Source organism: Staurois parvus, unplaced genomic scaffold (assembly GCF_062004578.1).
Source record: "Staurois parvus isolate SC_StPar_1 unplaced genomic scaffold, SC_StPar_1.0 ptg000436l, whole genome shotgun sequence".
Classification (NCBI taxonomy): domain Eukaryota; kingdom Metazoa; phylum Chordata; class Amphibia; order Anura; family Ranidae; genus Staurois; species Staurois parvus.
In genome coordinates this window covers 7,080,004-7,107,010 of record NW_028318232.1, presented here as the reverse complement: position 1 = coordinate 7,107,010, position 27,007 = coordinate 7,080,004, and the positions used below count along the sequence as shown (strand labels likewise).

The following is a 27,007-nucleotide window of genomic DNA, read 5'->3' as shown; positions in this document are numbered from 1 at the left end:
CTGGGATTAAAAATCCCATTTCAGTCTTTGCAGATGACACCGAGCTGTGCAGTGAAATAACGTCCTTACAGGATAACTTCAATTTACAAACCGACCTCAATGCACTGTTTAATTGAGCAACTATGTGGCAAATGAGGTTTAATGTTGATAAATGTAAGATAATGCACTTGGGGGTTAAGAATATGCATGCATCGTACATACTAGGGGGGTACAACTGGGGGAATCAATGGTGGAGAAGGATCTGGGAGTTCTGGTAGATCACAAGCTTAATAATGGCATGCAATGCCAAGCTGCGGTTTCTAAAGAGAGCAAAATCCTCTCTTGTACTAAAAGAGGTATAGACTCCAGAGAGAGAGATATCATATTACCCCTGTACAAATCATTAGTAAGACCTCATCTGGAATATGCAGTTCAGTTTTGGGCACCAATTCACAAAAAGAACATTGAGCAACTAGGGAAAGTACAGAGATGGGCAACCAAACTCATAAGAGGCATGGAGGAGCTCAGCTATGAGGAAAGATTAGAGGAACTGAATTTATTCTCTCTTGAGAAGAGGAGATTAAGGGGGATATGATCAACATGTATAAATACATCAGTGGTTCATATAGTGAACTCGGTGTAGAGTTATTCATCCTGAGGTCATCACAGAGGACAAGGGGGCACTCTTTACGTATATACATAGTTAGTCTGGCTGAAAAAAGACAAAAGTCCATCCAATTCAACCATCTAGAGGAAAAGAGATTTAATCTCCAAATACGGAAAGGTTTCTTCACAGCAAGAGCTGTGAAAATGTGGAATAGACTCCCTCAAGAGTTGATTCTGGCCAGCTCAGTGGATTGCTTTAAAAAAGGCCTGGATTCTTTCTTAGATACACAGAATATAACTGGATACTAACATTTATAGGTAAAGTTGATCCAGGGAATATCCAATTGTCTCTCGGGGGGATCAGGAAGGAATTTTTTCCCCTGCAGGAGCAAATTGGATCATGCTTTGCTGGATTTATTGCCTTCCCCTGGATCAACTGTGGATATAGGATTATAAAGATGGAAAAGAATACAAAAAGATATCCAAAGCCTTGAATATGCCAGTCAGTACTATTCAATCACTTATGAAAAAGTGGAAAATTTGGGGATCTCTTGTTACCAAGCCAAAGTCAGGTAGGCCAAGAAAGACTGCAGCCTCAACTGCCAGAAGAATTGTTTGGGATACAAGGAAAAATCTACAGGTAACTTCAAGAAAAAACGGTGGGGTTGAAGGAGCACAATACTACGATGGTTGAACAAAAATGAACAGCATGGTCAAGTTGCCACAAAGAAGCCTTTACTTAATCATTGTCACAAAAAAGCCTGGTTACAAAATGCTCAACATCTTGACATGCCTCACTGGTCTTTTTTGTGGCATTGGCACAGTAAAGGTTTCTTTCTGGCCACTGAACCATGCAGTTCATTTTTGTTCCAAGTATGAAAAACTCCTAGACCAGGCGTCACCAAATGGCAGACCGAGGTCCGAATACGGACCGAATGACAGTCCTATCCAGACTGCAGTGCTGCCACCCAGCAGCCTAGGTGTCCTCACCAATAGAAAAACCTGGGAAGTCTGGTCCTCCATCCAGACAAGCCACGCCACCCGCCCACCAACCTCTGTGCAAGTTAGGATTAAAAGGGTTATAGAGAGACTCTAATTGGAAAGGGAAAATGAGACGTAAGTTAGAGGGCTTTCATGTAAAGCAGACTAGAGGATGTAAAGAAGGTGAGGCTTTGAAAGGAACTTAGAAACAAAAAAGGGTGTTTGTGAAGGGACTGGTATACAAGAAAGGGAAGGGAGCTGTGAAGGACACTGGTATATATGGAAAGGGGGGAGAGCTGTGAAGGGGATTGCTATACATTGAAAGGGGCGAGGGCTGTGAAGGGGACTGGGGTGTGGGGATGGGGGGGGCTGTGAAGGGGACTTGGATACAAGAAATGGGGATGGGTGCAGGGATGGGGGGGCTGTGAAGGGGACTTGGATACAAGAAAAGTGGGCTGTGAGGAAGACTAGGGTGCATGAATGGGGGGTGAAAGGAACTTGGATACAAGAAAGGGGGGCTTGGAGGGGACTTGGACACAAGAAAGGGGGGGGGGGGCTGGGAGGGGGACTGGGGTTCAGGGATGGGGGGTGGCTGTGAAGGGGACTTGGATACAAGAAAGGGGGGCTGTGAGGACTGGGGTGCAGGATTGGGGGTGGCTTTGAAGGAGACTTGGATACAAGAAAGGGGGGCTGTGAGGGGGACTGGGGTATGGGGGGCTGTGAAGGGGACTTGGATGCAAGGAAAGGGGGGTGGCACTGTGAAGGGAACTGGTATACAAGAAAGAAGGGCTGTGAAGGGGACTAAGATGCAAGTAAAGGAGGGGCTGTAAAGGGGGCTGGGATCAAAATAAAGGGTAGGGGGCTGTGAAGGGGACTGATGTAAAGGGGGAGTTCTGTGATGTAAGGAAGGAACCTGTGATGTGAAGAGGGACTGGGGACACTGAAAGAAAGGAGACATTGTGATGCAAAGGGGACCTGTGTTGTAAAGAGGGGCACTGTCATGTATGGAGGGGACTGTGATGTAAAGGGGGGCTGTATTGTAAAGGAGAGTGCTGTGATGTAAAGAGCACGCTGTGTTGTAAAGGGCACTGTAATGCAAAGTGGTGCTATGATGTGAAGGGGGATATTGTAAAGTGGAGGTGCTATGATATAAAGTGGGGCACTGTGATGTAACGTGGGGGGTTATGCAATGTAAAAAGAGGGTGCTATGGTGTAAAGGGGAGACTGATGTGAAAAAGGCTGCAATATAAAGGGCCGGACTGTAATGTAAAGGGGAAACTGCAATGTACGGATGGGGAGGGGCTGTGATATGAAAGATGTGGCACAATATGAGACCAGGACCTCTGATGAATAAAAATTTTACTGATCGGGCCTCTATGAATTTTAATTCCATACCCCTGCCCTAGACCATCTCTCAGTCTAACACAAATGGTCTAGGTCAGTGTTTCTCAACTCCAGTCCTCATGGACCCCCAACAGGTCATGTTTTCAGGATTTTCCTCAGATGAAACAGCTGTGGTAATTACTAAGGCAGTGAAACTGATCAAATCACCTGTGCAAAATAATGGAAATCCTGAAAACATGACCTGTTGGGGGTCCATGAGGACTGGAGTTGAGAAACACTGGTCTAGGTGGAGTTTGTCATTCCCAATGATTTTCAGCTGCATCTAAGCTTTCGGTTTGACGGACTGGGCTTTCACCATCCAGCTTCAAGTGTCTTCTTGCTTCTGAACCTCTGTCTCCTATACTAAAGTTGATTACTGCAAGTTGTCATGTAAGTCGATAAATCGTTGTGCCATTAAACTTTGTTACATTTACTGATTCAGCACCCTGTTGGCTTCTTTGTTTGGCTATGATGTATAAAGTGAAAGGGGCCTATGCTAGGGAATTGACTCTGCTGAAAGAGTCAAATTTTCTAGCAAGTTCATTGCAATAGCACATTGCATTTCATAAAAAAAAAACATTTATGTAAAAAGACAAAATACTGCAAGTAATCTTTTAAAATGCTTGATTTTGCTGTGCTTTCACCTGCATTTTAAGTTGGTAACAGGGTCTTTTTAGGTAATTTTCTTTCAATACAGAATACACAAAAATGCTTCAAAGCGATGTACAATGTATTCCTAGACAATGGATAATAATGTCTGTTTATGCTGTTTCCTCATGTAAACATCAAAGCTTAAACTCACAGGTGATGTCTCATTTCCAAAGAAGTGAATAGTGCTAAACTGTTCCTCATCAAGAATATCCAGACAGCAGCGTTTGTCCCATCCTTCAGGGAAAACATCAAAGCTGATCATGCCACCTGCAAACAGAAGGGATGTAAAGAAAAAGAAGTCAATATTTTCAATTGTCTTCTAATATACCTCTTGTACAAGCTCTTCACACTACAGTATTTGTCAGTATCACAAGCACTATAACTGTATATGAGAAGACAGATAAAAAAAATCTTGCTGGTCACATCTTAATAATCTTGAGTAAAGCAGGGTGGATAATGGTTTGGTCGCCAGAATGGTGAGCTAAAATGTGCAATAGTAAGGGTAAGGGAGAGAAGGGGGTTGCAAAATGTTAACTATGTCACCAAGTTAATCATATCTGATATATGTATATTTAAGTAATTTATATGATCATCTAAAAATTATATAGAAATACGTATACACTATATGGTCACAAGCATGTAAACACCCCTCCGATATATTGAGTTCTGGCATTTCCAGTGAAGGATGCTGTTAATGGTATAGCACACAAAGACATTTTTATACAATTGTGCATGTTTTTGGAAAACCCAATTCAGTTTCAGCATGACTGTGTCCCAGTGCACAAAACTAGGTTTGATAAGTTTGTGTAAGCCACTTGAGATCCTTCAAACCAAAGCCCTGACATTATCCCTACTCAACACCTAGGGGATAAGCTGGAACATCAGTTATGAGCAATTTCTTGTCATCCAACATCAGTGCCTGACCTCACAAATGCTCTTTTAGCTTAATAGGCAGAAATTCCCACAGATACACTCAACAATCTTGTAGGAAGCTTTGCCAGAAAAGTGGAGACTGCTATAGATGCAAAGGGTGGGTTAACGCCACATAAAAGTGTTACTAAACTCAGGACCCTGCATTCACTATATCTGGTCTCCCACAGAACACACAACATGAAAGTGCAATTATATTAGTAAATATAAACTGCTAAATACCTTTTCTCACAAGCAGTCAGAGCAGTCTTGTGACTTCTATCAGTGTCCAGCAGAGCACTGGTTAAAGTTTGTAGGAGTTTTAATTTTGCTCTAGCAGGATGCAGAATCCTTGACCTCTGTCTGGACAGTGCTTATTGGTCCTGTGCTGGTCACATGCACTCTCCCAAGAAAAAAAAAAAAAAACCTCTCCAAACTGAGCATGTGCAGAGTGACTCCACACCATATGTAAAGAAGTATAATTATAAAGCAGTGCAGTGCTATAAATGCCCTATCCACATACTTAAATAAAAGACCAATAAATAAACAACACAGGTGCTGTGAGTCCTCCCAGTAATATAAATCCGTCTTGTTATGTGAAACACACAAAATTCATGCAGGTGCTCCCAGCTTAAAACGTGAATCCACAATGACAGGGGTGCCCCCTCACCTTCCTGCCCAGGCCCCGCAGGACCAATGAGCCAGACAATTGCCTCTTAGGTAATCCTCCCACAACACCTTGGGGGTCTCCTCAGCAGTGGTGGTGGTACTTCCTCCTCTGGTGGGTACTGATTTCCACTAGGTGCCTCCAGATATTAATACGCACTTACTCCATAAACACCCCACATAGGACAAAAAAAGATCCACATAGTGTAAAACTGCAAAACCTTTTAATAAAGCCACACTGATGGTACTACTCACATTTGTGTGGTTGAACATGCACATTTGCACCACACCATGGGTGTACTAGCTTGTGTGGATCCTCACGAGAAAAGGTGGACCAAGATGGCGGCGACGCCGGATATGACGTCACCGAGCGGTCCGTTAGGCTCCTCCCACTGGCGTATCTACGCGTTACGTCACGGTTAATAGCACGTGACTTCTTCAGGATTACGCCTACTATGGGCCTGGTCTCTGCTTTTGTCCTCTCAGCCACTCAATTAACAGAGGGGGGGCGGTACCCACACGGCCATATTCTTAGAGTCCGACTTTCTATCTATTATGCGGACATCTAAGGGTGCAACCTATGCTATACCCTTACTCCAAGTGTTAGAAAGTGGTTAAAAAGAACACAGGGGAAAACAAACATAATTTATTAATTCCCCTGTGTCTGGACAATAGGATTAATTATATAAAAGACTTTAAAAACTTAATTGTTTACTCAATTTAACTGGTAAGTAAAAGCCACTAATAAGTGTAACGTACTGTCATAGGGACCCAGAATCTAATGTTTATCTAATGTTATCGCTAGATACCACTGACTGTCAGTACCACCAGTGGTGTGATGTTACAGACCAATCTCCATTGCAGGATACATAAAAATATATTACATATATACTAATAGGACCTTATGTATTCAATAATACAATTTATATATAAAAATATGTATAAAAACCAATGAAAAATAATAATAAAATAATAATAAAAAATATATAAAAAAATATAATATATGAAAAACCAACACTATGACCACTACACATTAAATACTCCCCTTAGGGTATAACGGGGTGTAATCTTTTCATAGAACCTACATATTAACCCCAATATTGCTCTTAAGTGTTAATTAGCCAAAGCACAACTCCCTTACGCATAACTAGTTGCTATAAAGCGCTAAAAATTGCTGATGAAGCTATTAAGATCGAACTCGACGTTCAGGCCTCTTGGGGCTTGCGTCCTCATCAAAAAAATCCATTTGGATTCCTTTTGACTAAGATCTCTCACCATATTGCTACCCCTCCAATGGCCTTTGTGTTTTTCGATACCCCAAAATTTAAGTGATGTGGGGTCATTATGATGATGTGTGGAAAAATGTTTTGGGATACTGTGCTTAGTTTGGCCCTTTTTTATATTTTGCACATACTCCCGTATTCTTTTCCACATCGGCCTTTTTGTCCTCCCCACATATTGTAGTCCACATTTACACTCCAGGCAGTAGACTACACCTTTGGTTTGACATCCTTTGGTTTGACATCTTTTATGGTATAGGTCACCCCTGTATTATTTGCCTGGAACTGTTTTTTCCTTGTATTTGTACCCCTCGTTTCCCTACATGCATAGCATGTCTTACAGGGGTAAAACCCTTTCAAATCAAGCACCGTAGTTTGCTGTTTAATTTTTGGGGGATCAATTACATTTTTAACTAATTGTGACCTGGCTGCTGGGGCCCTCCGATATATAAATTTAGGCTTATCCCCTAGACATTTCCCTAACATTGGGTCTGATCTAAGGATGGGCCAATATTTTAAGAAGATTTTTTCCACTTTTTTATATTGTGTATTAAAATCAAGGATAATTGGTATCTGTTCCTCAGATGTTTTTTCCTTCTGCTTGTCCTTCAATAGTTGGGCCCTTTCTATTTTCCTTACCTCCTTTATGGTGTCTGCAGTGGATTCCTTCTTGTACCCCTTTTCCTCAAACCTTTTACCAAGGATCTTGACTTGTTGGTCATAGTCCTCTTTATTAGTGCAATTTCTCCGCAACCTGACAAATTGTCCCCTAGGGATGTTTAGCAGCCATTGGGGGTAATGGCAGCTATCCAACGGGATATAACCGTTGCGGTCAACGCCCTTGAAAAATGTAGTAGTAACTAAACGGTTCCCCCTTACTTCAATGTTTAAATCCAGAAAGTTTATTGCCTCCTTACTAGTCACCCAAGAGAATTTAATATTCTTGTCATTATTGTTAAGGGTGTTTAGGAATATTTGCAAACTATCTATCTCCCCTTCCCATAGGATGATTACATCGTCAATGAACCTCTTATACAGAAGTAATTGGCGTGGGGTTTGATAATGAACTGCCTCTTGTTCCCAATGAGCCCTAAAGAGGTTTGCTACACTGGGTGCATAGCGAGCCCCCATAGCAACCCCTCTAATTTGCTGGAAATATTGGTGGTCATGCCAGAAATAGTTATGCGTAATGCAAAAATCAAGGCAGTCAATAATATATTTTTATTGTTTCCATTGTAATGAACTATATTGTTCTAATCCCCACTTTGTAGAGGTGATAGCATCCTCATGGTCAATAATGGTATAGAGTGAAGAGACATCGGCGCACGCCAAGCACAAATCTGGATTACACTGGATCTTCTCAATTATTTGAATGAGATGTTTAGTATCCCTAAGGTAAGCTGGCGTATCTTTTACTAACGGTTGCAGGAATGTATCTATATATTGGCCCAGCCGGGCAAGGACCGAGTCGATGCTGTTGACTATTGGCCTTCCTGGCGGGTTTGTCAGGTCTTTGTGTGTTTTTGGAACTAAATAGATAACTGGAACCCTACATGTATCCGGGACCAAGTACCTTGATTCCTTTTTATTTAAAATTTTATTCACTGATCCTTCTTTTATTAGCTTCTTTAATTCTTCCTTATAAAGCATTGTAGGATCTTTTTGAAGTATATTATATGTGGTTGTATCTCTTAGTTGGGAATTCAATTCCTGGAGGTACTGTTCTTTGGAAAGAACCACAATCCCACCCCCTTTGTCAGCCGGTCTTATCACTATATTGTCTCGTTGCACCAATTTTTTCATGCCTATTTGAACCGTTCTGTTTTTATAAATTTGTGCAACTTCCAACTTCTCAATATCTTGCTGAACCATCTTTTTGAAAACTTCAATCTGGTTGTTCCTAGGGATCTGCGGATTGAAAAGTGATTTGTTCCTCAAATTTGTGTGGATGATGGTACTAGGTGTTTGATTTGTAGTATTTGGTACATTGGGGATACCTAAAAAATGCTTTTTAATATTTAATTTCCTCGTAAATTTCAGCATATCTATATAGATATCAAATTGATTAGCAGTTTTCTGGGGGGCATATTTTAAGCCTTTATCCAAGACTTCTATTTCCTCCCGGGATAAGTCTATCCCACTCAAGTTAAATACTCCCCTCCCTACTGATCTCTTTTTCTTTTGTTCTTTTGTTCCTGCTCTGCATCCCCTCCTCCTTTTATGGGGCTTTTCTTTTGCTCCCTTCCTGGACTCCTCCCTCCTCTGTCTTTCTCTAAAAAACCTTGCTGTGAGTGGTTATATTGTAATGGTTCATACCGATTGTACATTGGTATTGGACTTCTCACACCCTGATGATAATAATCCCTCTCATTCCAATCATATTCTCGGTTTCTACTAGGTGGTCTGTAGTCTGGTCTATATGATCTATGATGTATATTATACTTCTTTACTGTGTTTGGTGCCAGGGTTGTGTCACCTTAGTGCTGGCAGCTTAGCATTATTTGTGCATTGGTAATAGCGCAGGAATAATATTTATTTACATTTTATCTGTTGCTTACAACCCCTCTTTTTCTCCCGCTTGCTATTATGGATATTTTTAACTTCATTGAAAGTATAAATATTAGTATTGAGGATGTTTTCAGTAAAACTGAGCATCCAAAGAAGGGGGATTTGGATACTTTATATAGAAAGTTGAGCCACCTAATGGAAAAGAAAGTATCAACATGGTGGGATATGCTCACCTATGATAAATACTTAAAAGATAGACTCATCCCCAGACATTTAAGGTGGGAGGTACCTATAGCTGATGGTCTCACTGATGATGAATCAATAGAGGAATGGTTTGATTTCTTCCATGAGAGGGGTTTGGAGCTTATCACCTTTCTCATGAAAAGAAAACAAAAGAAAATGAGGAATTTGGATAAATTAATTGAGGATATAAAAATCCAGATGGAACCATTCAAAGAAACACAAGAGATGATAAATCTAAGTAATAGATTAAATAAAGACCTGGAAAAATTAGAACAAGAAATTAAGCACAGGAAAACGAAAAAATACCAAAGGGATTTAAATGATTTTAGAAAAGACCAGGTGTTCAAGTGGCAGACCACTATGAATGCCACTGAAGTATCATCTGTCCATACATCCCCAGTAAAAGAGTGCAAAATAGAGACCACACCAGCAGTAAACACTAAAGAACAATATAAGCAAACCCAGTATCCTCCAGCTACATATGGGTATTATACCCCTAAAAATAAAAATAAAGGGAAAACTAAAAAGGGAGGGCCACAACAATATTATAGACCACAAGGCCATGGTTACAATAACCAATGGAGACCAAATTATCCATCGTATCACCAGCAACCAAGGACTCAATACCCCCCAAGAAATAATCAAGGATACTATCAGGGGGATAGATCATATAGACCAGACTACAGACCACCTAGTAGAAACCGAGAATATGATTGGAATGAGAGGGATTATTATCATCAGGGTGTGAGAAGTCCAATACCAATGTACAATCGGTATGAACCATTACAATATAACCACTCACAGCAAGGTTTTTTAGAGAAAGACAGAGGAGGGAGGAGTCCAGGAAGGGAGCAAAAGAAAAGCCCCATAAGAGGAGGAGGGGATGCAGAGCAGGAACAAAAGAACAAAAGAAAAAGAGATCAGTAGGGAGGGGAGTATTTAACTTGAGTGGGATAGACTTATCCCGGGAGGAAATAGAAGTCTTGGATAAAGGCTTAAAATACGCCCCCCAGAAAACTGCTAATCAATTTGATATCTATATAGATATGCTGAAATTTACGAGGAAATTAAATATTAAAAAGCATTTTTTAGGTATCCCCAATGTACCAAATACTACAAATCAAACACCTAGTACCATCATCCACACAAATTTGAGGAACAAATCACTTTTCAATCTGCAGATCCCTAGGAACAACCAGATTGAAGTTTTCAAAAAGATGGTTCAGCAAGATATTGAGAAGTTGGAAGTTGCACAAATTTATAAAAATAGAACGGTTCAAATAGGCATGAAAAAATTGGTGCAACGAGACAATATAGTGATAAGACCGGCTGACAAAGTGGGTGGGATTGTGGTTCTTTCCAAAGAACAGTACCTCCAGGAATTGAATTCCCAACTAAGAGATACAACCACATATAATATACTTCAAAAATATCCTACAATGCTTTATAAGGAAGAATTAAAGAAGCTAATAAAAGAAGGATCAGTGAATAAAATTTTAAATAAAAAGGAATCAAGGTACTTGGTCCCGGATACATGTAGGGTTCCAGTTATCTATTTAGTTCCAAAAATACACAAAGACCTGACAAACCCGCCAGGAAGGCCAATAGTCAACGGCATCGACTCGGTCCTTGCCCGGCTGGGCCAATATATAGATACATTCCTGCAACCGTTAGTAAAAGATACGCCAGCTTACCTTAGGGATACTAAACATCTCATTCAAATAATTGAGAAGATCCAGTGTAATCCAGATTTGTGCTTGGCGTGCGCCGATGTCTCTTCACTCTATACCATTATTGACCATGAGGATGCTATCACCTCTACAAAGTGGGGATTAGAACAATATAGTTCATTACAATGGAAACAACAAAAATATACTATTGACTGCCTTGATTTTTGCATTACGCATAACTATTTCTGGCATGACCACCAATATTTCCAGCAAATTAGAGGGGTTGCTATGGGGGCTCGCTATGCACCCAGTGTAGCAAACCTCTTTAGGGCTCATTGGGAACAAGAGGCAGTTCATTATCAAACCCCACGCCAATTACTTCTGTATAAGAGGTTCATTGACGATGTAATCATCCTATGGGAAGGGGAGATAGATAGTTTGCAAATATTCCTAAACACCCTTAACAATAATGACAAGAATATTAAATTCTCTTGGGTGACTAGTAAGGAGGCAATAAACTTTCTGGATTTAAACATTGAAGTAAGGGGGAACCGTTTAGTTACTACTACATTTTTCAAGGGCGTTGACCGCAACGGTTATATCCCGTTGGATAGCTGCCATTACCCCCAATGGCTGCTAAACATCCCTAGGGGACAATTTGTCAGGTTGCGGAGAAATTGCACTAATAAAGAGGACTATGACCAACAAGTTAAGATCCTTGGTAAAAGGTTTGAGGAAAAGGGGTACAAGAAGGAATCCATTGCAGACACCATAAAGGAGGTAAGGAAAATAGAAAGGGCCCAACTATTGAAGGACAAGCAGAAGGAAAAAACATCTGAGGAACAGATACCAATTATCCTTGATTTTAATACACAATATAAAAAAGTGGAAAAAATCTTCTTAAAATATTGGCCCATCCTTAGATCAGACCCAATGTTAGGGAAATGTCTAGGGGATAAGCCTAAATTTATATATCGGAGGGCCCCAGCAGCCAGGTCACAATTAGTTAAAAATGTAATTGATCCCCCAAAAATTAAACAGCAAACTACGGTGCTTGATTTGAAAGGGTTTTACCCCTGAAAGACATGCTATGCATGTAGGGAAACGAGGGGTACAAATACAAGGAAAAAACAGTTCCAGGCAAATAATACAGGGGTGACCTATACCATAAAAGATTTTATTTCATGTCAAACCAAAGGTGTAGTCTACTGCCTGGAGTGTAAATGTGGACTACAATATGTGGGGAGGACGAAAAGGCCGATGTGGAAAAGAATACGGGAGCATGTGCAAAATATAAAAAAGGGCCAAACTAAGCACAGTGTCCCAAAACATTTTTCCACACATCATCATAATGACCCCACATCACTTAAATTTTGGGGTATCGAAAAACACAAAGGCCATTGGAGGGGTAGCAATATGGTGAGAGATCTTAGTCAAAAGGAATCCAAATGGATTTTTTTGATGAGGACGCAAGCCCCAAGAGGCCTGAACGTCGAGTTCGATCTTAATAGCTTCATCAGCAATTTTTAGCGCTTTATAGCAACTAGTTATGCGTAAGGGAGTTGTGCTTTGGCTAATTAACACTTAAGAGCAATATTGGGGTTAATATGTAGGTTCCATGAAAAGATTACACCCCGTTATACCCTAAGGGGAGTATTTAATGTGTAGTGGTCATAGTGTTGGTTTTTCATATATTATATTTTTTTATATATTTTTTATTATTATTTTATTATTATTTTTCATTGGTTTTTATACATATTTTTATATATAAATTGTATTATTGAATACATAAGGTCCTATTAATATATATGTAATATATTTTTATGTATCCTGCAATGGAGATTGGTCTGTAACATCACACCATTGGTGGTACTGACAGTCAGTGGTATCTAGCGATCTGATAAACATTAGATTCTGGGTCCCTATGACAGTATGTTACACTTATTAGTGGCTTTTACTTACCAGTTAAATTGAGTAAACAATTAAGTTTTTAAAGTCTTTTATATAATTAGTCCTATTGTCCAGACACAGGGGAATTAATAAATTATGTTTGTTTTCCCCTGTGTTCTTTTTAACCACTTTCTAACACTTGGAGTAAGGGTATAGCATAGGTTGCACCCTTAGATGCCCGCATAATAGATAGAAAGTCGGACTCTAAGAATATGGCCGTGTGGGTACCGCCCCCCCTCTGTTAATTGAGTGGCTGAGAGGATAAAAGCAGAGACCAGGCCCATAGTAGGCGTAATCCTGAAGAAGTCACGTGCTATTAACCGTGACGTATCGCGTAGATACGCCAGTGGGAGGAGCCTAACGGACCGCGCGGTGACGTCATATCCGGCGTCGCCGCCATCTTGGTCCACCTTTTCTCGTGAGGATCCACACAAGCTAGTACACCCATGGTGTGGTGCAAATGTGCATGTTCAACCACACAAATGTGAGTAATACCATCAGTGTGGCTTTATTAAAAGGTTTTGCAGTTTTACACTATGTGGATCTTTTTTTGTCCTATGTGGGGTGTTTATGGAGTAAGTGCGTATTAATATCTGGAGGCACCTAGTGGAAATCAGTACCCACCAGAGGAGGAAGTACCACCACCACTGCTGAGGAGACCCCCAAGGTGTTGTGGGAGGATTACCTAAGAGGCAATTGTCTGGCTCATTGGTCCTGCGGGGCCTGGGCAGGAAGGTGAGGGGGCACCCCTGTCATTGTGGATTCACGTTTTAAGCTGGGACCACCTGCATGAATTTTGTGTGTTTCACATAACAAGACGGATTTATATTACTGGGAGGACTCACAGCACCTGTGTTGTTTATTTATTGGTCTTTTTATTTAAGTATGTGAATAGGGCATTTATAGCACTGCACTGCTTTATAATTATACTTCTTTACTGTGTTTGGTGCCAGGGTTGTGTCACCTTAGTGCTGGCAGCTTAGCATTATTTGTGCATTGGTAATAGCGCAGGAGTAATATTTATTTACATCCACACCATATGTCTTATCAAGAGATAAGAGGGGGACACTGGAAGAATGGAAGGATCAGAGAAGTCAAGATCAAACAGCTTTTTACACAATGCAGACGATTGACCCCTTAGGTTCCTTAGAGTATAACAAGCATGCTCTACTGCATATACAGACTGATATTACTGCTGTGGGTTTAGTAACACTTTAATGCCCATAATGTTGTGATGTCCAACAAGCTCATACAGGTGTGATGGCCAGGTGTCTGCAAACTTTTGGCCATATTGTTTATATACTATAGTGATTAGTGCAAAAACTCCAAATGTACAGGCCTTTGCACATATTTCTCCAACAAGATAGTCTTATCCATGTTATTACATTGCTGTGAATTACAATAGTACAACTGATTTTTATATTTTTAGAGTGTTTTGTAGAACTAATCCTCCTTACAGATAAACTACTACACTTGTAGACAATTTTTTTCTTTGCTGGACTTTTTTCTTTGTACCACTGTGTCTGCACAAACTATTTATTAACGAGAACAAAAGGAAATTATTTAGTTTAGCAGACACATTTGGAAAACCAGGAACAATGGGGAAGCTTGGTGATGTAGCATCAGTGGTGTTTAGTTGAGGCCGGTTCTTTCTGCTATGAATGCTTGGAGAATCAATTGATATTTGGCAGTGTTAGTGATATGACATTTTCCATATATTTGTGTATATTATAAATATAGGTTTCTCTTGACAATTCATTGGTATATTAGGAGTGTGTAAGAAGGTTTTGTATGTGGGCCACTAAGTGTTAGTGTTAGTCATGCTGAACACTTGCTATTCATTTCGTGCCTTACAGTGATATCAGCTAATGGTCAGCTGATGGAAGCTGAAAGAGGCCTATGTCCTTGTGTGGGCTAGCCATAGCAACAAGATGAATGGCAGTTAGTTCAGCATGGTACAAGAACAAAAATAGAAGGGAATCATGTTATAATGGGGACAATTTATATTATCTCTTGCCAAGAAAAGCAGAGCAGTTGCTCATAATAATTAGAAAGATTTTCCAGGACAGGTTGATAAATGTAAGCTATTGTGTAATCATTTTTTTCAGCTCAAATAAGTTGAAAATAGAAGACAATAGGCTTAATTCAAAAAGCTTTAACAAAGCCCAATATACTGCATTTTCAATCATGTGGATGTAATTTTTTTTTAAAAAGCTACCATACGTGCATGAAGAGTGATGGGAAGGCCACACAAATTTCACTTGCATAGACATTATTATTATTATTATTATTATTATTATTATACAGTATTTATACTGTATAATAAAGTTTACATCAGTTTCCATGCGCATTTCAGTGAGTTTTTATGCATGTTGACATCATTTCTCATGCGTGTCAGTTATGTGCCCTGTTCACACCACAGTGTTCATGTCATGTCAGTTTTTTTTCCTCCACACAGAAAACTACATGCAAGTTGCAGATTCTTGCGCAGTGTTGTGGTGTGAACAAGGCACATAGAGAACAATTGTTTTGTATTTTTTGTCCCCATGCAGAACGTGAGCGGAAAAACAGATGTTTCTGCACATGGTGTTAATGAAGCCTCAGTGAGCCCAATATGTACTGTTGCCCAAAGAAAAAAATGGAGATATCAACTCACCCCTTGTAAACCTCAATCCTTTGCCTGCAAACTCATTCTGTAGAGCTGCAACAAATTTTTCTCTGATTTTTTCTTTCTGTGGGCAGAAATCATTTTAGAAACACGTAAGTGAATATATGTGATTACATTTTAACTTAGTATGTTTTCTTATGTGTTTTCTCTTTATTAAGTTTTAGATAAGACACAGCAAAAGAAACTTGAATTGTGCCAAAAGGATATTTGCACTTTTAATTAAACCACCTTTTGGAGGCAGACAGACCCTTTACTCTCTATATTTTATGGCCAGGTCACACACAGGTTGTCAAAGAAGAGGTTACATAGTTTGATAAAAGAAAAGTTCATCCAATAAAAAATAAATACAAATACCCTTGTGACAGCAAGTACAGGGAGAAGATCCCTGGCCCTCTGTCACAACGCGGATGCGGGGAGTGCGGGGGCTGCTTATTTAGTAACATATTACACCCTAAATATAAATAACCATATCACTAGCCTTACAAGATTGTATATGACAAAAAGAATTCAGCCCTGTCAATGACTTTTACTTACAGAAAAGAGTCTCATTCAGTATTGTGATATCGGTTAAATTGGGCCACAGTTTTCTTATGTCTGTGTGCACACTAACACAGAGGAGTACAAGTATCAGCTTTGAATATACTATAAGAATCTATGTTAATGCAAAGGGTATAATATTTCCTACAAGTTAGAATCACCATCCAAGCTATAAGACAATGTTAGTCATCAAATCAAATATTTATTAATATGTATTAAAATGTTTATGTCTAATAACAAATATTAGATTTGATGAATATCAAAATATTATAGGTTTGATGTTGGTGATCCTAACCTATAGAAAATGTAAGTCAAAGTTATTTCCTTTCAAAATAAGAATCCATATTCACCACTTCCAGTCCGGACACTTTTATCCCCTTCCTGTCCAGGCCAATTTTCAGCACTATCACACTTTGAATGACAATTGTGCGGTCGTGCAACACTGTACCCATATACATTTTTTTAGCATTTTTTTGAGACAGATAAAGCTTTATTTTGGTGGTATTTATTCACCACTGGGATTTTTATTTTTTTTGCTATATAAATTAAAATGTCCAAAACTTAAAAAAAAAATTGTTTTTCTTATAACATTTTGCAAATAAATAATATTTCATCATAAATCTTGGCCAAAATGTATTCAGTTATCTTTTTAGTAAAAAAAATAACCCACATTAGTTTATAATGAAAAAATTATAATTATTTAAATTTTTTTTTTACATTTTTATTTAATGTTTTTATATTATTATTTATGGGGGTTTTTTCCACTTACTATCGCTACTTATGGGGGGGTGATAAAGATTTTTTTTTTTTTTTTTTACACTGATTGATTTTACAACCATAAAGAAGCAATCATTTCTCCTTCTCCCTGGCTGCATTCTTGCAGCCATTGAGAACTACTGTGTGAGCTGTGATTGGTCACAGCTTGTCACATGGTACAAGGCTGTTGTGAATAGCCTTGTACCATGTGATGTCTGTGATCATTCACAGATTTCACACGTAGTAAGCAATGATGTCTTGCTTACTACTCTGCATGTGATCACTGATTGGCCAATCAGTGATCACATGATCGGGACTTCGCACAGAGGTCCCGTACAACGATCGGTGTTCCACTGTGTTCTCTGGACACAGCGGGCACCGGATTGTGGTGCTGCGCGCTCCCAGGGAGCGCGCAGAGTCCTTAATGGCGGGTGCTGTTTATGAACGGCAACCCGCCCCTGGAGTGCCACCGTCCTGCCGTTTATATACAGCAGCCAGACGGGAAGTGGTTAATTAAATTTAAAAAAGCGTGTTTCTTTCAAAATCAATTTTATTTTATACATAATGGAAAGAGAAGAGCTCCAAGTTCAGATCTTCTGCCCCCCTACTGGTAGATAATGTGCACAAAAACATTGATTCTTATTTTGCTGTGTGAATGATAATTGTTGGACAGTTGTTAACTGTGCTCCTTTTAGTAGCTCCTCAACAGGGAATTTTTTTTTGAGGCATATTGAACTTGCTATTTATTACTGTTAGGAACAAGTGGGAAACTTTTTTGTTAAAATTTCACGTTTAATAGCAGAAATATCAATTTCCTCAATAAAGAAGTATTCCTGTAGCCAATGTCAAGCCAGTACTAAAGTATTTCAATTTGAGTGGATGTAGGATTTAGCATGATGGTATTACAAATTCAAGCTTCATTTGACTATAATTATCCTGCAGTAGAATTACATACTTTATCCAACTCAGAAAATTCTATCCTCTCCTCTTGATTGCAGCTACGGCCAATAGGCGAGATGTTCAACATTCCATTGCGAAACTCAATGAATGTTCCTCTGTGGATGAACATGGAAAAATTTGTAATTAAACCATAATAATATTTTTCTGAAACTGCCATATATTGCTTTTATACTTTTAATAAAGCAATCCTGTTTGGTAAAATACAAACAATTATCTACATTACTGAAAACCTGATTATAATAATACACAAACTGAGGCTCTGAGACAAAAGGCTAGAAGTATTTGAAAAAGGCTGGATTGATGTGAACAGAGGTTTTTCTAAAATACTTATCAAGAGCCCCCTCTTTGGAATATATGTGCCTTGACTACTTTGACTATAATGCAGTCTTTATGGTGACTTGCTTACATTGGGTCTGGATGGTTCCTCATTGGGAAGTTGGCTCTTCTATTTTAAGATTATTTGACAAGACCATTGGCTGTTTACTGAATGTACCTGAATTTTCCACCCAAAAGGCAATGGCTTCACATTGGCTCACTCATTTGCACCTCTATGGGCAACATGTACATGCTATGAAATCCAGTCTACTCTACTGGTTGATCTTACTCTTTTAAAGATTAGGAGTGGGTTCCAATGTACTGATTCTGGTACGTGTGTCCTGAAGAAGGATTCCCGAAATGCATTGAGTTCACATGTGAATGTTAATCTGAATCTTTGCATGTTGTGAACCCCTATGCGGAGAGTAATTTTTAATATTGTGCAATAGATTTTTAATGACATATAATAAAGTTGTTTTTATGGTACTCCGTTTCCCTTCTATATGTCCATACAAAGTCCATGACAGCATGTTCTGTTTATAGTTGTACATGATTTGCTGAGATGTCAACATATAGCACACAATCTGGGTTTCTCTCCCGTTATAGGTATTTGAAACAAAATAAACGAATATCAAGAATTTAGACAATCTTTCAGTATGGCAGCCTATGTAACACCTTGTAACTAATGTTATCAACCACCCTACAACACATACACTAGTGTGGGTTTGACACAATAGACCTATAATATTCCTTACTATATCTGATCTGACCTTCTGAAATATCAACACAATCTGTTTTTGGCACTCAAGTACAGTGCAGATCAGCTGCCATTATAAAGCTTGTTGTGTCTTACTGTGCAATGTGTGTTAAATTGGCTAACATATCTACACTCTGTCCCTTAGTCAGTGTTAAGTTACTCATACACTTATTGGATTTTGACTGATTCTTGCTGATCTTACTGAAATTTAGGCTGTGGATGGCCCTGTGGGTACCACCCAGCTTGACAAACTTAAACTACAAAAAAAAAAATGAAGGAGCTGGGTGGTAAGTGATGGTCGAACAGTGACTGCATTTGACAGCTATCGGTGTACAGCTGTCAGAAAAGAGCCAGAAAAAGTAGACTGATGGCCTTGGAACCTTACGTAGATAAAGCTTTTGTACATTTGGTTAATTTATTGAAACTATACTAATAGTATCCCAGTGGGGCATCTGAGTGAGATGCAGGCTACTTATATAACCAAAGAACTGCCACAGAAACCTCAGAATGTGAAAGCAATACTTCAATCTGAAGATCAAAGCACCACACCAAAGTAACAGAGTCCAAAATGTGGCTTTATTCCACACATATAATGGGTGCAACAGTCAGTGCGATTAGAGGGACACACATTGCCTCCTTCTTCAGGGCTTGGTAACGTTCAGCAGCTGGTGTAGCCTAATGGAGTTTAAATTACAGTTTGACTCTGTTCACAGTGGCATTAGAAGCAGGCATTTGAGGCACATTTTTTTGCTGCTCCCCGAATGCCTAGTAAAGCAGTCTACAATGGATAATATCGACAGTGGACAGAGCTGTTCACATTTGAAAAACATGTAGCATTTGAGTTGTTTTGCGTTGCTGTGTGACAAAAACAAACATACATGTCAAGTATGGGAGGAGTTTCAACTTCTTCCATTTAAGTCTATGGTGACATGTTGTAAATGCGCCTATAGCATTTACAGTACATTTACAGCAAGTTTGGCAAGTGTTTATCAAATATCAGTGAGGTGGGAAAAACACCTGGTGGGTGTCTGGGGTGAGTTATTTTAACACACTTTAAATGTGCATTAAATGCATAAAAAAATGCATTATCACTATAAATACATTGGTTTGCATTAGTGTCAGCATCAGAATTTTTTCTGAATGTGTGAAGTGTGAACATAGCCTTTGCGTCTATACCAGCTGAATCCATATCTTTTTAAGCTTCGATGAAGGGAGCAATGATCCCCAAACACCTTGGCTGTTGCATCCATTATACGTTTGGAATAAAACCACAGTTACAACTCTAATACTTTGGTGTGGCACTGTTTAGTGTAGATGGAGGAATTTCTCTTGCTGCCCCAAAGCGAGCATAGCTGGCTTAACAATTTAAATTACATAAGGCCCCAAGCTGTTTATAGTTCATAAAGGCTGCATTTCCTTAGAAGTCTTGCAGTTAAACACTTAAAGCCCAATGCTGGGCAAAAAGAAGTTTTGCCATGCAGTCAGGCTGTGCTGGCACTTCTCGGGTCAATTGCTCATTTTGTCTAAGGGTGAGGAAAACGGTTATGTCCACCAAATCCTTCGTTCCACCAGAAAATGGTGTTCCCATATGCTCCAGCAGTGGACTGTTCCTGGTCTATGAAACCTGCTCTAAGGCTTGATGATGTCAGGAACAGTCATCCGCACAAGACCACTGGACTGCGCGTGGGGATAGAACAGGAGCCGCAGGGACTTGTGCTGGAATGATCGCATGATTAGGTAAGTATCTCTTCTTTCTCCTCTCCCCTAGACATAAATAAGCAGATGACCCATGCAGTGCAGACAAAGCCGCACTGCACTGGAAAACTTTTTTTTGCCTGGATATGGGCTGTAAGAAAATGTTTTCTGGACCATTTATTTAATAATTTTGGAACTAAAGCTGAGCACTGTCCTTACTCTCAGTTTTGCAAACTTGTGCAACTGTACAGGTTCCTCTCCTGTACTGAAATTGCTTACTAATATTTCACTGCACTGCTCTTCTCTCAGTATACACAAGAAGCTGCAGCAAGCCAGTTAGAGACTGTCTCGTTTCCAGGCTGGAGGACATCCAGCATTATCTAACTCTTGCTTGCATCAGGGCTAAGGGCTTTGGAGTGGAGTAGTGAGGCAAGATGCTGTAATGTTTTCAGGTTTTTAGGAAGCTATATACACAACACCCTGCCAGTCCCTCACACAATCTATGATCTGATCTGTCTGCATTGCATAGAGATGCACAGACACCCAGTCATAATGTCACTAGTTCTAAAATAAGGTATGTAATAAAAACAAACATTCACGGTTTATTTAAAAATGGTATTAGCATGTTGATGAGACAGCTGTAAGTGACTCTCCTGCTTAATGTTCATAGAGATTATTTATTTACCTCACTTTCTGTCTCTGTGTGTCTGGATCAAAAACCCCAGAAGGAGGATGTGAAGAAAGTGACAGAGAACTGGGCAACATGACTGTATACACAGACTGCTACTGCTGTTGTATTTTTACCAAGACCAGAAGCAGAGACTATTATCCAAGTATTCCTATGTTATAATAGTTTAACTGCAGCTGTCCATAGATTCTTGAGTGTGTATCTGATAAATATTATTAATTATATCAAATTTATAATTCAGCACTTATATTGATGGCAAGCTTGCAAAATATTTTTTTTATGATTAATCATAATTAATATTAATATGTGTGAATGGCCTTGGACAAATGATAGTGTTAATTTCTTCAGTAATAAGCGGAGACTGGAGATAGCTGAATTAACCAGCTGAGAGCTGAATATTCTATAATAGGGCATAGCTGGTTAGAAGACTCTAGTGTAGAATGTAATGGAGTAACCAAAATAGAATAAGTATTACATCATGTATTCTAATAGTATCTGTGTGTATTTAGTTTGATTTATAAGTTGGTAATATTGTTACATACGTAGATTTGTGGTTATACAACATTATTGAGATGTTGTAAAGATACATTCTTAACTTATATTATTTAATCAGAGACTGGTCATATGAGCAGGGTAATGTAATATGGTCAATTTATGGTAACTACATGTGTACCTGTCAATTAAAAGACCATATATGTAGCGTCCCCTCCCTTCAATGAAATTGCTCTGCTAAGCAGTATTGTTTGCCATACAAGGTCCTAAGATCCCAAATTATGACGCTTGCTTCATAAAAAGGCTCTAAGGGACAGTCTCGGGGACACACTCATACACACTCACACACACACGTCTGTCCAAACAGACACACACAAGAACATTCTGAGAAGCTGGAACAGGTGCTGTAAGACAAGAATAGTCACTTCTGTCTACTTCTGACTTCTTCCCAAAGACTCCAGAAGGACAAACAGAACATGGAAGATGCACATGGCTGGACAGCCATGACAATAATGGTGACTTATCTTTAAACTTCTGCTTGATATTTCTGGTTTTATCTACATGGAACTGTTCATGATACGCTTTACATTGTTATTTTAAGCCATTGTGTAATAACATAAAATCACTGGTAATCACAGGTAAGCTGTTTCTTTTTGCCCACAGATACCTGTCTGGCAAACTAGGTTTAATAATTGGTATCTCCATGGCCCCAGGGGTGCCACAGATACCAGCTCTATGCCCTTAAGCTCAGACCTACCCCGCTTCCCAGAACACTACCAGATGAAATTTGGACTCTTCCACACCATCAAATAAGATGGAATTTTCCCAGTTCCTATTAAATAATAGGTGAATAGGTTATTTGATGCATTCACAACTTTCTTTCATTAGTGTTTGTTTACCTGTATGAATGGTGTGCTGCATTCATTACCTTGGAGGGGAATATGCACAATTTATTTTTAAACATAAATAACAAGAATGTGTTATTAACCACTTGCCCTCCTGAGGATTTACCCCCCTTAATGACCAGGCCTCTTTTTGCTACTCGGCGCTGCACTAATTCAACTGATAATTGCGCGGTCATGCAACGCTGCACCCAAACAAAATTTACGTCCTTTTTTTCACACAAATAGAGCTTTCTTTCGGTGGATTTGATCACCTGTGCACTTTTTATTTTTCACGCAATAAACAAAAAAATACCAAAAATTTTGAAGAAAAACTATATTTTTACTTTCAGCTATAAAAAATATATAGTAAACTCAAAATTAGTTATAAATTTAGGCCAAAATGTATTCTGCTACATGTTTTTGGTAAAAAAAATCCTAATAGGTGTATATTGATTGCTTTTTCTGAACGTTATAGCGTCTCCAAACTATGGTATAGATACTGCAATTTACGCAATTTCTTTCGCTATACGCGCTGCGCTAGTTTAACGGACAATTGCGTGGTCATGCAATATGGTACATAAATGAAATTCATGTCCTTTTTTTCACACAAATAGAGCTTTCTTTCAGTGGTATTTAATCACCTGTGCGTTTTTTATTTTTTCCGCTATAAAAAAAAGTCTGACAATTTTGAGAAAAAAAAACAATATTTTGTACTTTTTGCTATAAAACATGTCCAGTAAAAAAATTTAAAAATCAAATTTCGTCATAAATTTCGGCCAAAATGCTTTCTGCTCCATGTCTTTGCTAAAAAAAACCCCAATACGTGTAAATTAATTGGTATACGTGAAAGTTATAGCGTTTACAAATGACGATAAATATACTGGGATTTTTAATTTTTTTCATATTAATAATGGCGGCGATCAGCAACTTATGGCGGCGATCAGTGACTTATGGAGGCGATCAGCGACTTATGGCAGGACTGCGGGACTGCGGCGGACATTCTGACACTGGGGGGGAACTGACTTGGGGTCACTGACATCCCCAGTGACACCAATACAGTGATCAGTGTAAAAGAAAAACACTGACACTGTACTAATGGCACTGGGGAGGAAGGGATTAACTTTTTTTTGCACTGAAAGGGTTAACTGTGTGAGGGGAGTGTTTTACTAGGGGGCGGGGGTGTGTACTGCAGGGAGACAGCAGATCGGGACAGAGAAACTCATTTCTCCTGGTCTGCTTGTCAGGAACTGTCAGGGAAGTGACAGAAAGCAGAGCTACTGCAGCCCTGCTCTCTGTCACTGATTGCCGCTAATCGCCGGGACACAGCTGATAATAACCGGCTATGACCCGGACACTGACACCTGCGGCTGAGATCAGCGGTGAAGGTAGGGCGGCGGCGCGCCTCGCTCGTTCCCCCTACCGGGTTTGAAACAGCACGTTTTAAAATGTGCTTTTGGCCAGCCGTGCCGCCCTGCCAGCGTTTTTATACAGTGGCTGGGCAGCAAGTGGTTAATACGTTAATATTAATGCATTGATTCTGTCACCTGAAGGTTGGATTCACTCGCCTCTAGAAACATGCTTTGATGTTCATACCTCAATATAAATTCAACTTTCTGCAAACATGCTATTCCTTACCGTTTCTTAGGCAGTTTGAGCATTGCAATGTAACTCAGACAGAAGTTAATAAGATCTTGAAGTAGTTCTTCCCCCAGGTGATTTTGTATGGCCTTGAAAAAAGCACAGATCAAAGTGTTATTAAAGCTGAACTCAAGGCATATATAAAAGCATAAACTGATTCCTCTCTCTAATAATTACTACAACATTATATGAGAGAGCTTTCACTACCCAGTCGCATTGGTGGGGGGGGGGGGGGGGTCTAGGACGACTTGTGCTCAGAAGAAGTAACATTGAATAATGCTGCCCAGCAGACTGTGAATATCTGGTCACAGAAAAATGTGCTTGGGGGGGATCTCTGGTTTGAAGGTGAATATTGCAGCATGAGATGGTTTTGTTATATCATCATTTAATGGGCAAATCATTCGGATCTTGTTTTTTTTTGACTGGAGTTCTGTTTTATGTTGTTGTGTTTTAAATATCTTTTCAGACTAGAACAAAGCAGAACAGCAGTGAATTTGCGAGACATGCTTGGATAGTTTTTTACATCACTGCCCTGTTTCGAAGGTTCTTTTCACTCCTTAAGAACCTTTGCAACATTGCCTAGTTAGTACATTAGGTATTATGAGATGGGCATAAAGAATTCATATTTAAATGCAGAGGAACAACTGTTTTTGGTGAATATCTAAACCCTTTTGGCTAGGCTTCTTTATTAATTCCTGGAAGAGCAAAATTGCAGAATATTGATTAGTATTTAGTTTGTACACTAAAAGATACATTTCCAGTTTGTCAATTGTTGTCTGTTGTTATCAACCTTATTCAACACAAAGTTCCTATTCTTAAAGTACACCTAAAAGATAAAAGATTTTGTGTTGGAAAGAAAGGAGAGGGATTGGAACACCTCTCGGGTTTTTATTTTTGTTGAAAGTTGCACCTTTCAGGGTACAATAACTATATAAGATATTGCATTAAATATTTTGTGCAATGTACAATTTTTGAGACGTTTTGGTTTGGTAACAGCCCATTGATTTCAAAGAGCAGCCTTAATGCAAGGCACATTATTGTGCAACAAGACGCGGGTTAATGTACTGTCCAAATGGAAGCTAAAGGAAACCCGTCATGAGAAAATAGCTTACCATTGCTGACCTCCTGAAAATGCTAGTTTCTTTGCTGTGATTCTGACCCTCTGACATCAATACCTTTGGCGTTCATGACCCTGAACACATTTACATCAGTAATTTAAAGTAAAGACTATTCATTATTTCTATAAGGAAGTTAGAGATTGTGGCCTTTGTGTTCTTCATGAAAAGGTTTAGCAGTGATAAGAATTGGTTATATAGGCAAAGAATGTACAGGTAGGCAGTAGCCATTGTAACTGATTTTGGACAAAAACTACACAGTACACAATAAATAAAATGAATTATTCAGGTTATTAAAAATAGGGTTGTAAGAAAATTGTACTTTTGATAAATGCAAATAAACAGATTTTGTCTTACCTGTCTTGAAAGCAGCTGACCATCTTTGTACTGAACCGTACCATTCTCTGCAAACACGTAATCAAATTTGTGAACCACTAAGCAAAGGAAAAACAAGAAAGAGAGCCTATGGTCAACAGCAGACTGACAATTGCATCCCAAACAAAGAAATTGTGTAACAGACATTTTCTGTTTATGAGGGGCAAATATGAACGGTTTACACTATTTTTTACATGGTTGTTCAAATGGCATAGCAAAAGACTCCAGAACACTTTAAGAAAAAAATATTGTTTCATTATTATTCTAAATAAAACACTTACCAGTGAGAGGTTTGCAACATATTTTGCTGAATCGTGTGGACTCTGGAGAACTTCAAGTGGATTTTATATTTAGAAAAAAGTGTTTTCTGGCTCCGCCACTTCAGCAGGAATATCTGTTGTTGATCTTCTATACCAACCAGGCCAAGGTGTTCCTCCCGTTTGAAAAACTGCAGACTGAGAATACAACTTCAAGTTTACTGCATTCTCACAGGTGGTCGCTGATCTGCTACTGCATGGTAGCTTTGGGTCTTTTAGTTCCAATTTAAAGGAGCTATAGTTGTCAGGGTTGCGCTCTGACTCCCTCAGAGACCGGCTGCCATAGGCAATGACTCTCTCACATCCATCCTGGACTTGGGATAACACAGCCCCCAGACCATGTGGACTTCCGTCAGTGTACAGCAGGAATGGGGTGTCGAACTGCGCATAATCCAGAATCGAGGCACTGATCAGCGCCCCTTCACTGCTTCAAAGGCCCCTTGTTGCCGGGGTCCCCACACGATGGGACGATTCTTCAGGCCCCCTGCAGTGCCCCTTAATAACTCGTTTAATGGGCCCACCAAATGAGCAAACTTGAGTATAAACCTCCTGTAGTAGCCGGCCAGTCCAATGAACGCCCACACCTCTCGCAGTGAACTCGGCTGGGGCCACTTCTGGACGGCCTCCACCTTGTCGGGGGTTGGCTTTACCCCCTCCTGAGTGACCAAATGTCCCAAATACTCTATCTGCTGTTCCATAGGTAGGATGAAGGCCGTCTTCGCTTTGTCCTTCTTGGCCACCGGTACCTGCCAATACCCACTGGCCAGGTCAAGAGTTGAGAAGTACTTCGCATAACTCAGGGCGGACAACGACTCTTCAATCCGCGGAAGGGGGTAGGCATCCCGGAAGGTCTGGGCATTCAGCTTCCAATAATCCACACAGAAACGGAGACTCCCATCTTTCTTCCGCACCAAGACTACTGGAGCAGCCCAAGAACTTTGACTCTCCTGTATCACCTGGTTTTCCAACATGCTGGCCACCATA

General features: G+C 39.5%; 1 protein-coding gene across 1 annotated transcript in view; it reads right to left on the bottom strand.

Annotated features, from left to right (window-relative positions):
- PMM1 (phosphomannomutase 1) overlaps positions 1 to 27,007 on the bottom strand; it is a 74,054-nt gene that overhangs the window by 6,516 nt on the left and 40,531 nt on the right. Inside the window, exons 3-7 of the mRNA XM_089687721.1 lie at positions 25,689 to 25,765; positions 24,214 to 24,305; positions 17,743 to 17,842; positions 15,483 to 15,558; positions 3,752 to 3,867 (exon numbers count right to left, since the gene is read on the bottom strand). Of these exons, the coding sequence (XP_089543847.1) occupies positions 3,752 to 3,867; positions 15,483 to 15,558; positions 17,743 to 17,842; positions 24,214 to 24,305; positions 25,689 to 25,765 (461 nt within the window). The remainder of the gene's footprint in view (positions 1 to 3,751; positions 3,868 to 15,482; positions 15,559 to 17,742; positions 17,843 to 24,213; positions 24,306 to 25,688; positions 25,766 to 27,007) is intronic.